Consider the following 13,943-nt stretch of genomic DNA (forward strand, 5'->3'; position numbering starts at 1 on the left):
CCAATAAGCTTGCTTGGGGTCAATTGCAAATTACTATCAAAGCTCCTCGCTAGAAGATTGGAGGAGGTGTAGCCCATTTTAGTTAGACCAAATCAGACAGGATTTATAAAAAATACAGCTCCTTAACCTAATACAATTCTCACAAAGTACAAAGAAAAAGGTCCTTGCTGTCTCATTGGATGCTGAAAAAGCATTCAATCAGGTGGAGTGGGAATATCTTTTTGATGTACTTGATAGGTTTGGGTTGGGCTCTGGTTTTATTGAGTGGGTTAAACTTCTATACAGGTCTCCAGTTGCGAGGGTCCTAGTAAATGGCTCAACGTCTGACATTTTCCCCTTGAGTAGAGGTACACGTCAAGGCTGTCCCCTTTCACAGCTATTATTCGCGCTTGCGCTCGAGCCACTCGCCGAGACTATCAGGAACCACCACGGGCTGTCGGGTGTCATATTAGGAGCATGGTTTCCGCCAGTGTATTGCAAGTCCGGCGGCCCGCCGGGCCTAAGTTGACCCCCCGCCGGGCCTAAGCATCGGGGAATTAAAAAAAAAAAAGTATTTTAAAGATGTTTTTTACACTACAGTTACAGTGGGGCAGCTCGGTTGGAAAGCTCACCAGCGACATCTGTTGGTTAAAACGTGAACGCAATATAGGAAAACAGCAGGCCTGAGATCAGTGTTCTTTACCCTCATTGTGCGTAGAGTGACATTCAACACTTAACGCTTCCAACTATCACAAGCTAACGTTACCTAACAAGCCACCATTTCTTATTCAGAAGGCTAACTAAACTTGTTACAAACTTCTGCGTTGTCACTTAATCTTGTTGGTAAGTAGGCATACATTCTTTTTATATTAACTTACGCAGTGTGTAGGTAACGTTAAACTAGTAGCATGCGTGTAACGTTCGATACATTGTAACATTACCTGACTTATTAATCAGCATCGAAATAACGACTTCACATTTATTAATAACGTTAGCTTGATTACATTGATGTGCACGACAACGTTGTCATAATTTTTTTCCTGACCGTAAAAACTGCCGGATTTGTTTACATTTTGGACAGATGTGGCTCCTGAGTAAAACTCTAAAATTTCTTCTTACGGTGAAGAGTGCCTGACCGGCAAACGTAGAAATGTGTTAACACAGCGGCAAAAATAGGCTATATCTAGAAATACCATCTTTGGGGAAAAAACGCTACGATTGAGGGTCAGCCACTCTGAGGGTGGTTAACCTAGCACGTTTTCACTGCAGGTTTTCACCACAATCAGTAATGAGCCAATAACTGTTACACCACCGCCGTTTGTGGTGTTCACTCGCTGGGTGACGCTGTCATAAACATTTTCCCCGACCTCGAAGACTGCCTTACTTGTTTACATTTTGGACAGATGTGGCTTGTGGGTAAATCTATCGCTGTTTCCGTCGCAGCACTTTCGACACAAGCAATATTGGCAGCGCTATCTTAAATTTCTTCTTACCGTGAAGAGTGCCTGACCCGCAACTGTAGTAATGTGTTAACACTACATTTTACGGCAACGCTAGCTAAGCCTTCGAAAGTCACGTTAAACAAGTAGATTTGTCTTGTTTATTTCGTTATTCAGTGAGCAACGTTTTCACTGCTGTATTGACATATCTTAGGGCTATTGTTGGGTTTATCTTGTTGCTATGACGAAATACGATTTTTGAGTGGTGAAAGAATATTTTTATGAATGCCAAGATAGACAATATTGTCCATTATGTCATGGGTGGGGGGTGTAGTTGCAGATAAGACTGCAGGGAGTGGGTGCTTGTTAAATGAACGACCAGAGCGACAACTCCGTATTCAGCATAGTTGTCGTGTATCGTCTACTAATGAAACTAAAACAAAGCGTTTTAGGGGCTTTGCGCTAAGAGGTTAAACAACCCTGAGCTAATGCATACACTGGCCCAATGCAGCAGTACCTCTCCAGTTCAAGTGCACTTCACCACACTTTTACAGGCAACCCCTGTCCCAAAAGGAGTCCAAGTGCCCCATAAACATGTACCTCTCTTTCCTACATCAGGTTTGTAGCCACATCTTAAACCTCCAAAAAAAGGTTTTGCTTCCCTATGCTTGTATGTGGTACCTGTACAATTCCAGAATAGATTACCATGGAGGTTTTGCTCCTTCTCTGACCTACGTCATTGGCTCCAACACAGACTATATACACTGGTATTCCAGCGGCATAGCCAGAAATGAAATTGCAGCTGGGTCTGAATGAAAGTGGGTTGGTCACACAATTCATTCCATAAATAGCTCAATAGCATTTACAGTACATTATAAGCATGAACGTGTTCTGCTATGCGTTGGCCTTCTGTGTTACACTGCTGTTGTCTATCCAGTGGCATCGCTAGGGGTGGGCTTCTGGGGCTGAAGCCCCGGATGTGTTTCGTCTAGCCTCATAACTTTTGACACTAAAAAAAATAAAAATAAATAAATAAATAAATAAATAAATAAATAAAAAATAATAACTTTTTGACACCCAAAAAAAAGAGATACAGCACCAAATATCATTCCATTTAATGGAGCCCTAACGAACATTTCTCGTTCAGTAACGTTAGCATCAGTGAACTGTCTGAAACGATGGATATCTGTGGATTTTTAAAGAAAATATCGAGGCTGTGTAGGAGATTCAGGAGAATAATGATGAGATTGAGAATGTAACTAACCTTACAGCGGATGTTGAGAGCCAGTCAGCAGCTCAGCCAGATAGTGCAGAGCAGCTAGCTTCAGGTTTGTGCAGGGCAGCACAGGGTTGATACTGGCTATAAATGTAGCTAATTGTGATTTACTAAAATTAGGCTATTAGCGAGCTAAAATCAGATTTAGAAGTGTAACCTCAGCAAAATAATTATTCGTGATGCCAGCTCAGTAACGTTAGTACGCCTAACGTTAGCTAACAACGTTAGCTAGCTAGCTAATGTAACCGGCTGATTAAGCCAGCTAACGTTGTTAGCTATGTATTCTTTTTAGCTTGCCTGCCCAGTGCCTTGCCAGTTTACATGCTAGTATGAAAGATTTAAAAAAGCCATTACATATCATCACTCACAGCTGCATAGGATAAGCAGCTAGGTAGTTAGCTAGATATTTATGGCTAGTATTTGTTTATTAATTTAATTACAGTATATCTTATACAACTTCGGGTAACTAAGTGTGTTTGTATAGCCACTTATATTGAATCACGTAGCTATTTACTTTTACTTATTGTTAGTCTGTTTCTCTACTGTAACATAACCAGTTACATTAATTATGTAACTCCATCTAGCTGTCTTCATTCTGCTTTGCAATATAGCCACATACATACATATTACATTAATTCAACATTATATCCCTATACTAGCCAGATTAGTATAGCACTGTCACTAATATTTTTTGTAATCTACAGTAATGTTTGTATGTGTAATAATATAATAAATGGCCCCAAAAAATTTGCGGGCCTCAAAAACTTGTTTAAATCTCCCCTTCGGGCTAAGCCCCTGATGTCTTTGAATCCTAGAAAGGCCCCTGTGTTTATCTATTTAGTTTTGCCTACTTATGTGGATGTTTTTTTGCCAGGTTTATTTACAGTAATACTGATTTGTCATTATTATTAGACTTAAAGATCGTGTTAAACAACTAACATTACAAGTAACGTAAACTAATTGATATGCTCAAAACATATCGGCTTGAGGAAGTCTCATAAATCAGCTGCTGAAAATGAATGAAAATTTTAGTCGAAATATAAAAGAACATGTTGCTATTTGATAGGTTATATAGGCTACCGAAATTGTTACCAGAATTCCTGACTTGAAAGTTCGTTTTTTTCTTGGATAAGATAAAAGAACGTTTAAAGCCAGGAGAATTAATCAAAGCTTGTTGGCATTTTCGTCCCTTTCACTTAGTCTTTCGGCTATGGACTCCATAGTATGGAGGAATATTTCGGACAAAAATAAATGAATAAATACATCATAAAATGTGAGCTTACATAATTAAATGTGGCAAAAAATGTGCGTATGTATTTATTTATTTATTTCAATGACGCTACGTGTGCGACATGAAATTAGGCTTGAAATTAAAACCGTCACTTTCACCCATCAAAGTTGGGAGGGCGGGCCTAGTACTGTATTCGTGCAATCCGCACACTGAATTTGGATGAGCTTGATTGAACAGATGCTGAATAGATGACAATGCTTTCATTAGGCTACGTAGGAGGAGGGGTATCGTATCAGCAGGGAAATTACGCTCTCAAAGTAACAACTCTGCGTGTTTTTTTTTGGTTGGTTTTTTTTTGCTGTTATTGCTAAAAGATATCATGCGAGTTGCACCCTAGGATGGGCCTAAGCAAGAAGTGGGTGGGCCTAGGCCTAGCCAGGCCCACCCATAGCCACACCCCTGTGGTATTCATTACACAAAATTCACCCCCAACCTCTTTCCCACCACTACAAATAAGTGTGTAGATATCTAAAAACAGTGAAATTTTACAAGGGATTTTCCAAGATGTTAAAAAACCTCTCAAATTGCACATTTTTGATGTTCTGAACACATAATCTATGCCCCAAAAACAAATTTTCTTCACTCAAAATCGCATATGTTGAACAGATAACAGGAGAATCAATTTTAACACGTTTTGAGTGTCAATATCTGATAGTAATTAACATTATGGTCACTACTGAAATACATGCGTTAGCTGGCATGAATTATAACTGAAAATTAATATTACTTGAATGCACTTTACTGTTGCTAACGTTGCTGCTGTGAACATCACCCACCTATTGCCAGAGAATGTGTCCATTAGAAGCTTTGCAAAAGTGAGACAAAGAGACTGTACCTATGGCAGTGGCAGCGACCGATTGTAGTGTTGTTCACATTTTGAACATGTTAATCAATGGGAAATGATCCGATGTGTAATCGTAAATGTCTAAAAAATACTGGCACTATTTGCATAAGCAACTAAACCAAACTCAAAGTTATTTGCTGAAAAGTTGTAGGACAACTGGCGTACAGAATGTTCATGTGGAAGAAGAAATGAGCAAACCACTTTATGAACATGAAAATAAAGCCTCTAATTAAGATCCGTTTTTTCAAGCTTCAGATACATCTGTCACAGCTTAAAATCTTTTGCTCCGATCCACCATAATTAGAAATACACATGGACAGCCCTAATTTTAAGGCAAAGTCAGTATTTGTGGCTCACACCAGAACATGTTCAACACTTCATGCACATGAAATAATTACTAGGGTGCTGACCTTTAGCACTAACCGAAGAACATAAATGGAATATTCAGCTCACTCTGAATACAGGAATACAAGTGTATGATTTCTTTCATGATGCATGTAAACCACAAATTTGGAATATGACCCTAACCAGAATAAGGACCATTATTTGGGACATGGTTTGAATGTAAACGTGATGTACATGCAAACTTTGTATAGTATGACATGGGGGTTGTATGAATTGTAAACAAGAATGTCTTGTATGGCCAATCTTGTGTTCTTTGGAGAATATTGGATACCCTCACCTACGTCCTGTAGCACAATGAGAAACTCATCCTCAGGAAGCCCATAAGCATTTGAAGACTCTTCCAGCACTGTGTACAAACTGCCACATGGGCAGTACTCCATCACCAGCACCTTGTGTCTTGTGTTTGTCTGGGGAAATAACCACAGAGCAGATACACAATTATTATCAGCAATATTTTGAATTAATATTTTTTTTTTTTTGCCATTTTCTCCCCAATTTTAGTCGTTATACCAATTCCCCGTGTGTATCACAGTCCTGGTCGATGCGACTGGTTGGTCTGACGAAGGTGTAGACTACCACATGCCTCCTCCGATACATGTGGAGTCGCAGCCACTTCTTTTCATCAGACAGTGAGGAGTTTCACTGGGAGAGCGTAACGTGATCCCCCAGATACCTTCCCTGCTGAATAGGTGCCCCGGCCAACCAGTAGGAGTCGCTAATGCAACGATAACCTCACCAACTTCCCACCCGCGAACACTGCCAATTGTGTTCGTAGGAACGTCTGACCAAGTCGAAAGTACCGCTGCCGGGGATTGAACCCGGGTGTCTGTGGTGGTAGGCGAGTGCTTATACCTCTACACTACACTACCCAGACGGCCCTTGAATTAATATTTAATATTATTTTTACTTTATACTTTTACTTTTTGGCAAACTTTTACATTTGTTTTCACATCCAAAGAAGAGGTTTAGATTAATTGGACTTGTATCTTAATATGCCGCATAGACACAGTTGTAAAGCTAGACATGGAAAGGAAACCTCTAAAAAACCCGAAACAATTAAGCAGCGGCATAAAATGTTATCAGAGCTGATAGGAATGATGGAAAATACTATGAAAATAAGACGGGTTGAAAAAACTTTGAACTAATCCCACTTTCTATGTAAAGGCATAGAGAGGCCCATTGAAAAAAATGACATTTTGGATTGCAGTTTCTCTTTTTGCAGTTCCTTTTTACATTTGTTGATGACAAACCAGATCCTGAAGAACTAATTTGAGTAAAATATTACGGTAGCGTTTTTAAATAACCCAGCCCTAAACTTTATAAACTTTATATGTAAAGTAATATAAGCTTATTGAAAATAATAAGCCTATGTCGGGGCGACATAGCTCAGGAGTGGTTGTCAGGCAGTCGGAGTGTCGAAGTGTCCCTGAGCAAGACACCTAACCCCTAATGGCTCCCAACGAGCTGATTGGTACCTTGCATGGCAGCCTTTCACCGTTGGTGTGTGAGTGTGAGTGAATGGGTGAATGAGAGGCATCAATTGGAATGCGCTTTGGATAAAAGCGCTATATAAATGCAGTCCATTTGAAAAAAGTGACATTTTAGATTTTAGATTTCTCCTTTTGATACATGTTTCTGACAGACCAGGTTCTCTGACCAAATTTTATTAATCAATAAAGGCCTATTGAAAAACGAATTGGAATTTCTCCTCAAAATTAATACGTCTCAAAATGTTGACAATTGTTTATGACAGATCATGTCCTACAGACTCTCTAACCTAATCTTGGTGAAGATAATCCCACTCCAAATACTCTGTGTAAACCAATACAATAATATAGGCCTATTGGAAAAAGTGGCACACTGGATTGGAGTTCCTCCCTAAAATCTATTGGTGCAAGGCATGATATTTCTATTTCTCTCACTTGCTAGCAATATTGTAAGATTTTTTCCCCCTAAATAAACTTTCAGACATCAGACAGACTGATGTTTTGATAGACCTTGTGGGATAATAGAAATATAATATAAATATCAAAACAGTATCATTTTTCACCTTTAAATATACTTTTGTTTAAAAAATAATGTATTTATTTCTATATTTTTTCCTCTGTCACCTCTTTTATCAACAGAAGTCAAAACCAAAACAATGAAGTGGGGAAAAAACATTTCAGTTACAATGAATTTTGGCATTGTTGGGTATGTAGTTTTTAGATGATAACTTTTGAGAAACAGACAATATAACTTGTGTGACCATAGGAATGAAACCGTTTATTCTCTGTCCCCCTCCTCACTCCACAAATATCCAAGTAAACATCCTTGGGCAAGTACAGTACTGTGCAAAAGTCTTAGGCACCCTAGATTTTTACATATAATATATAGTATATATTTGGTCTCAGATATTTATTTTTTGTTTTCTGCATTAGTGTGTCAGTAGTAAAGAGCAAATTTAAGATTTCCAAACATGAATTTTCCAAAAAATGAAATTTTACAGATACATTTGTATTTTAAGTAATAGACTATTTTTCAGATAAAAACTTGATCAAGGGTCTCTGGGATTACCTGGAGAGCCAGAAGCAAGCGAAACAGCCAAAATCTGCAGAAGAACTGTGGCAAGTTCTCCAAAATGCTTGGAACAACCTACCAGCTGATTTTCTTATAAAACTGCAGGACAGTGTACCTAAGAGAATTGATGTAGTTTTAAAGGCGAAGGGTGGTCACACCAAACATTTATTTTATTTAGTTTTTAACTATTTACTGCTCTTTATATTATTTTTTCGATATTTATAACCTTTCATTTCATTATTTTTGAAAGCATCTTAGCTGTACAGCATTTTTTTTTACAGGTGCCTAAGACTTTTGCACAGTACTGTAGGAGGCAAGTAGGGTCACTCTAGAAGTCTTCTAACTGGGATGTCTTGAAAAGTTTTCTCTCATTTGAATGTTCTGTGGCTTAAACAGTAAGAGACCCTGTGTGGCTATATGCCGCACAAAAATATTCCTTGTGATCTGAAATTTTAATGCAATCTGTGATCATTGGAATGTAATTTTCAGGGCTGCAAGAACTGTATGAACCCCACCACCACCCCTATCTGAGTGACACTGAAGTCAATTATAAACTGAAAAAATGCTTTTATACTTTAAAAAAAATAGTTCATCATCTTCATTATTAACTACTCTATGCAGTGAACCCCTAATGAAATAAAAAACTACAGAATGCAAGGCTAAATGTTTTGTTGACTTTGGTTGTGAATACTTGTTCCTCCCTATTTGTTGAAGCCCCATTTTACCTGTTTGTTTGATTTGCATAAGCTTGGGTAAATTAACCTCTTAGCGCATTGCCCCTAGTGGTGGGCACGCCCGCGTGCCTAGATTACTAAAGTCAAACATTCGGTGCTACTGCAACCAACGTGTGAGATGAAGAAACGAGTTGTTTCAGTTTCATTAGTAGACGATACATGACAACTATGCCGAAAACGGAGTTTCGCAGCCCCACCATTGTCGCTCCGGTCGTTCATTTAACACGCACCCCTCCCTGCAGTCTCATCTAAAAACACCCCCACCCTTGACATAATGGACAATATTGTCTATCCTGGCATTAATAAAAATATTCTTTCACCACTAAAAAATCGTATTCCGTCATAGCAGCAAGATAAACCCGACAATAGCACTAAGATATGCCTATACAGCAGTGAAAACGTTGCTCACTGAATAACGAAATAAACGAGAAAAAGTTTTTAAAAATGATACCATGTCATTCTACAGTCAATATCTGGGACTAAATATTGAATAAATATAAAACCTTACTGTTGGTTTTACGTGTAGAGATGTCCCTTTTGAGACTGCGTGGTCATATATTGTCTTGGACAATCCGTTTGGGAAATATAGGCGCATCTGTGACGCCTGGGTATCTTCAAAAATAGCTGTGCGTAACACCACACCTGTTGTTTACGGCGTCGTCGTCCTTTTTAGTACAGTCTGACTTGATTTACAATTCATTTATTCGGTAGGCGAGAGTATAAGCTTTCTAACGATGTATAACATGTCTAATTCTGCTTTTGGAATAGCGTTTTATAGGTCAGCGTAACAGAAAATATTCTTAGCATAGCATTCACTTACGCAATCACTCTGTTAGCAGATAAATACGATGCACCTAACGAAACGTGTTCAAGGATATTTCGTAATTTCTTGGAAAATACTATTATTATTGAGGACTTCTGAACATAGCTAAACCATATGTTTGCTGATAGACCTAGCTGACATCGTTTTCTGGAGCAAAACAGAAGCGAATAGAACAATATCATTGATACCGTCTCTGTCTCTATCTACTGAACATAGAGGAGATTTCATCATTGCTATGTAAGTATTACCGTTCAAAATATTTCGGTTATATACGTTATTTTTGAAATTGAGTATCTTTAAATAGGTTAGTGGTGTTATATAATGTAAATATTTTACACTGTAATGTAAGCGTTAGAACGGAAGTGTAATAGTTTTTGTGAAGCATGCAACAGTGATGACGTCATAGCTGGAACATTGCCAAAACGTGGTGGACGGGTGAAAATTGTTTTCATGTTGTCTCATCCCCATACAAGAAAACATACGAGAGTACAGAGTATAGAAATACACACGAGTTAATTATTACACATTTAGGTACTGTACCGCATTGTGTGACAATGTTTTAGCATTATTTTTTAAATCTGATAGCAATGTTTCATCTTAAACCCTCATAAGGGGCTCGTTTATATGCTTTATAATGGACAAAAAGCATTTTATTCAATTTTGGAGAGATTTTGGATATGTTTCTGGACACCTAGCTATTTTAGACCACTGTACTGACTGAAAGCTTGTAATTCCCATTTGAAAATTATGCAACAGTGATTTTCTTGAGTCAAAACAGTTGATTTGTAGTGAAATACATGGATATGTTATGATTTACAGCAATGCATAATTTAGACATTTTGGATAGATTTGGAGATGCTGGGTACACTGCTTAGTTTTTGCTTCATACATCTATAGTAGTTCTACATATCCACCCTTAGATTTTATGAACTTGTGGTCAAGACGTTTTTGACCTAGCACATGTATAGTTTAACCTCCTGCATATATTCAATCTCGCAGTATTTCATTGCAAACTTAAAAAGTGCAAATTTATTTTGGATTTTTTGTCAAAACAATTGCATTTGTGGCACTTTATTTCTTCCAAAATTATGAATATAAACTAATCTGTGTTAGTATTGTAAATTGTACAAATGTCTTGCTTCATTTAAGCCATTTTTCAAGTCTCTGTGGTGTTCACGTCTGGAGTTATAAAGCTTTAAATAGGGTACCCCCTAAATGGGCAAGGATTGGCAAAATTTGGCTTGTGCCTTAAGAGGTTAAAGAAAAAAATCAAAAAAAGCTTTCCTGGGTGGAATACACCTTCAGCTATTATACTTTTACTAAAACTTCCCCAAGTTGTATTTTGTAAAGACAAGCTCTTGCACATGAGCTTGGAGCAGTCTAGAGCGATTGGGAGACACAACACCTGGCTATTCTGAAGAGTTGCTTGAAGGAAAATGTCCTTGGGGGCAGGTCAGATATTCTATAGCCACATGAGCCAGTGCTGGGTGTGTCATTAGCCAACAACCTGTAATGTTCTAACTCTATAAAGGCTGTTTTTTAGTTTTTACTTTTTTCAATTTCTGCACCAGCAGCGACCTAATAAAGACTACGAAAGCATATACAGAGGGCACAACTGAATCAATCTCAACATTTGTATATCTAAATTATAGCAGTTTTGTTATATAGACTAAGGGAAAATGTATCGAGGCATATTAGGGGAAAACTGAGAAAAGTGCTAAATGAGCATCACAAAACACAAAATGTAAAAGTAGTAAAAGAAATACAAAGTGCAATATTTTTTTTACCAGTAATTTCTTCAGTTCGGTCATTCAGCACATTTCTTCCTCCTTTCTCCTGGAAGCGCGCCTTTACACCATCGCTGTCCTCTTATCAATTCCACAGATAACCCGCTGCTTTGGTGGTTGCTGGGACCACATTCACACAAATCGGTTATAGCCTATTTCATACAGTTGTTATGTAGTTATTCTATTCAGTTTGTTCATATTCTCAGTTTCAGTGAAAACTTGACAGTATGTGGGTGGCGTTATCACCACATAGTTCTTAGCCTATCATTTCTATAACTGTAGCATCCACAATTATTCATCCCTGCCCTGAAGGCTTTATCAACTTCATCACAGTTGCAGTGAATGAATTCTATGTGATTATATGTGCAAAATGAGATTTGATGGAAAACTGCTTTATTGGAAATTCGTAACAAAGCACAGGTCATTCAATTGCTGAATAGCGTGCCGGAGTAGACAGCAACATATTCACACCTGGTTAAAAGTACCTGTTGGTGTCTGGCAGGGGGATTTGTGAAAAATAACACAAACTGTCTGTATTTTTTTACGAGTCTAATGAGAATTATTTTTCTTCAAATTAAAAAACGCAGTTATTTTCAGCCCAAATATCTAGGAAAGTCATGGAAGGAAGACGATATAGTATTTACTAGGGATGATGCCAAATACAAATACCATATTCGGCAACACTCAAATAATGCGCTCTCTCCCAGGAATCGAACCAGTGACCTATTGGTTACAAGACTACTTCCTTACCCATTGTACTACACTGCCGTACTACACTATTGTACTACATAGGCTACTATGCCAATAAATGTATGTTGTTCGTAATTATATTATATATTATAATACACCTGTAACAAGTGTGCGAAATACCGAATGGCAGGGTTTCCCCCAGAAAAGTTGTTAGGCCCGGTGGCAAGGCTTTTTTGATGGGGGCCCGGCGCAGGCTAGAGACAGACTGATGGCAGCATTAAGATAGGGCCCTATAGTTTCTGTGATAACAGAATCACGGACGGAATCGCGGAATTGAGAATTTAGAAAAGCTATAACACAGATTCCATAGGGCCCTACATTAAGCCAGTGCCAAAAGCTGACTGGAGATTTGAAAATATGACTATGTAATGTGAATGTAGTTATAAATAAGTCATTTATTCAACACACATTTTAAAAAATCAACCACTATTTACAGCATAGCAGAGTCTTACAAAGAATCTGACAACAATGTACAGTCTTGGAATGCTGTGGTTTCATCAACAACAAAATAAATTAAATTAAATTAAAATAAATAATATCAAAGTTTTTGCACTCTACAAAAAACTTGAAAAAAGTCTTGATTGGCTACTGATTCTTACAGCCTTGGAATGCTGGGCACATTTCAACAACAACAAAAGAAATTAAATCAAAATAAATAATATCAAGGTTTTTGCACTCTACAAAAAACTTGTATTCAAGTCCTGATTGGCTACTGAATCTTACAACAAGCCTTGGAATGCTGGGCACATTTAGTCATAAATAACTATATTCAGTCCGTTCCTAATTATGCTATGCCCAGAGTTACCGTCCTTTGCTTTGGGTTGGGTGTTATAGTGTTTCCTGGTTTCCAGTCCGAAGTCTATGGGAGTTGTGGTGAAAAGGGGAAGCCGTTTGTCCTTTTCTGATTCCAAAACACGCAGCCTGATCCTTGTCGCAGGTCACTTGCCTCGTGGGACTTGCTCTGCAGGATACATTGGTTGTGCATGGCTCTCCTGGTTCTTTGGCCACCGCTAATCATAGGAGCGCTTTGGAGCGCCTTGTTCCTCCCGCAGCCAGTAGCCGAGAGTATGCGCGCCTTGCTCATTGCAGGCCTTGCAAACTCTTCCTGGCATGTGGATCCACGCGAGAGGGAAATGGGAGAAGGGTGGCCACTCGAGGGAGAGGAAAATAAAACAGAGAGAATGAAACAACGGCAACCTTTATTGAAGGTTGCGCGTTTCAAATTTACAGTAAGCCAATACTGTAAAAGGAAAGCTGTGGTAGGAGGCATGGTTAAATAAGTCTCTTGAGGGGGACATATAGGCTTTGGAGTTTTGTGTCTTTTGTAGTCCATGGTACCTACATACTGTCCATAATTTAATTAAGTAAATGTAACATTTGTATTGAGTCTGCTTAATAATATTGTGCACAACTACTATTCAACATTTTTTGAAGAGCAGTAATGTTCTATATATAGTAGGCCAGTTGGGAAGAGCTAGCTACTAGTTTTTTCCCAGTAGTGTGTGTAACTATTTCAAAAATCAAGTAAAATCGTACCTGGATTGGCATGAAAAGTAAAATCATCAGACCAGTAGGCTATCATATCTGGACAAAGAAAAATCCCAGCTTTAGATTTAAAAAGGCACTATTCATCGGATATTGAAATTCCCTGCTTAAAATTTACTATAGACTATATATATATTGCCATTTTTTTCTAATGCTAACATTAGCGGTGCCCCCTTACGGTACTTCCTGTCTGAGCAGGGTTCCTGCAGATTTCAACAAGTTAAATTTAAGACTGTTTATGACCTTTTTAAGACCACTTTGAATAGAATTTAATACCTATTTCACAGCCATACTGGCAAAAAAGTATGAAGGAAAATTACTATGAAAGAAGAAAACCCACAAAACGATGTGGGTCGAAGCATATCCACTAAAGTCTAATCACGCTGAGGACGCAGCATAATGCATTGTGGAATTTTTCTACAGGACTGGAGCTCTTAAAATAAGAAAGCCTACTTTGTTCACTTTTGAACAAGTATAGCCCTACACATCAGGAAAATATACTTCAGATTAT

General features: G+C 38.1%; 1 protein-coding gene across 5 annotated transcripts in view; it reads right to left on the reverse strand.

Annotated features, from left to right (window-relative positions):
• The window catches only part of tbk1 (TANK-binding kinase 1), a 251,835-nt gene that overhangs the window by 220,333 nt on the left and 17,559 nt on the right, over nt 1-13,943 (reverse strand). For 4 of the 5 annotated variants that reach the window (XM_064341969.1, XM_064341968.1, XM_064341971.1 and 1 more), the window contains one exon: nt 5,512-5,641. The exons of the other annotated variant lie outside the window; for it this stretch is intronic. In XM_064341969.1, coding sequence (XP_064198039.1) covers nt 5,512-5,641 — 130 coding nt within the window. The remainder of the gene's footprint in view (nt 1-5,511; nt 5,642-13,943) is intronic. 5 annotated transcript variants of the gene reach the window in all.

Source organism: Anguilla rostrata, chromosome 7 (genome assembly GCF_018555375.3).
Source record: "Anguilla rostrata isolate EN2019 chromosome 7, ASM1855537v3, whole genome shotgun sequence".
Taxonomy (NCBI): Eukaryota; Metazoa; Chordata; class Actinopteri; order Anguilliformes; family Anguillidae; genus Anguilla; species Anguilla rostrata.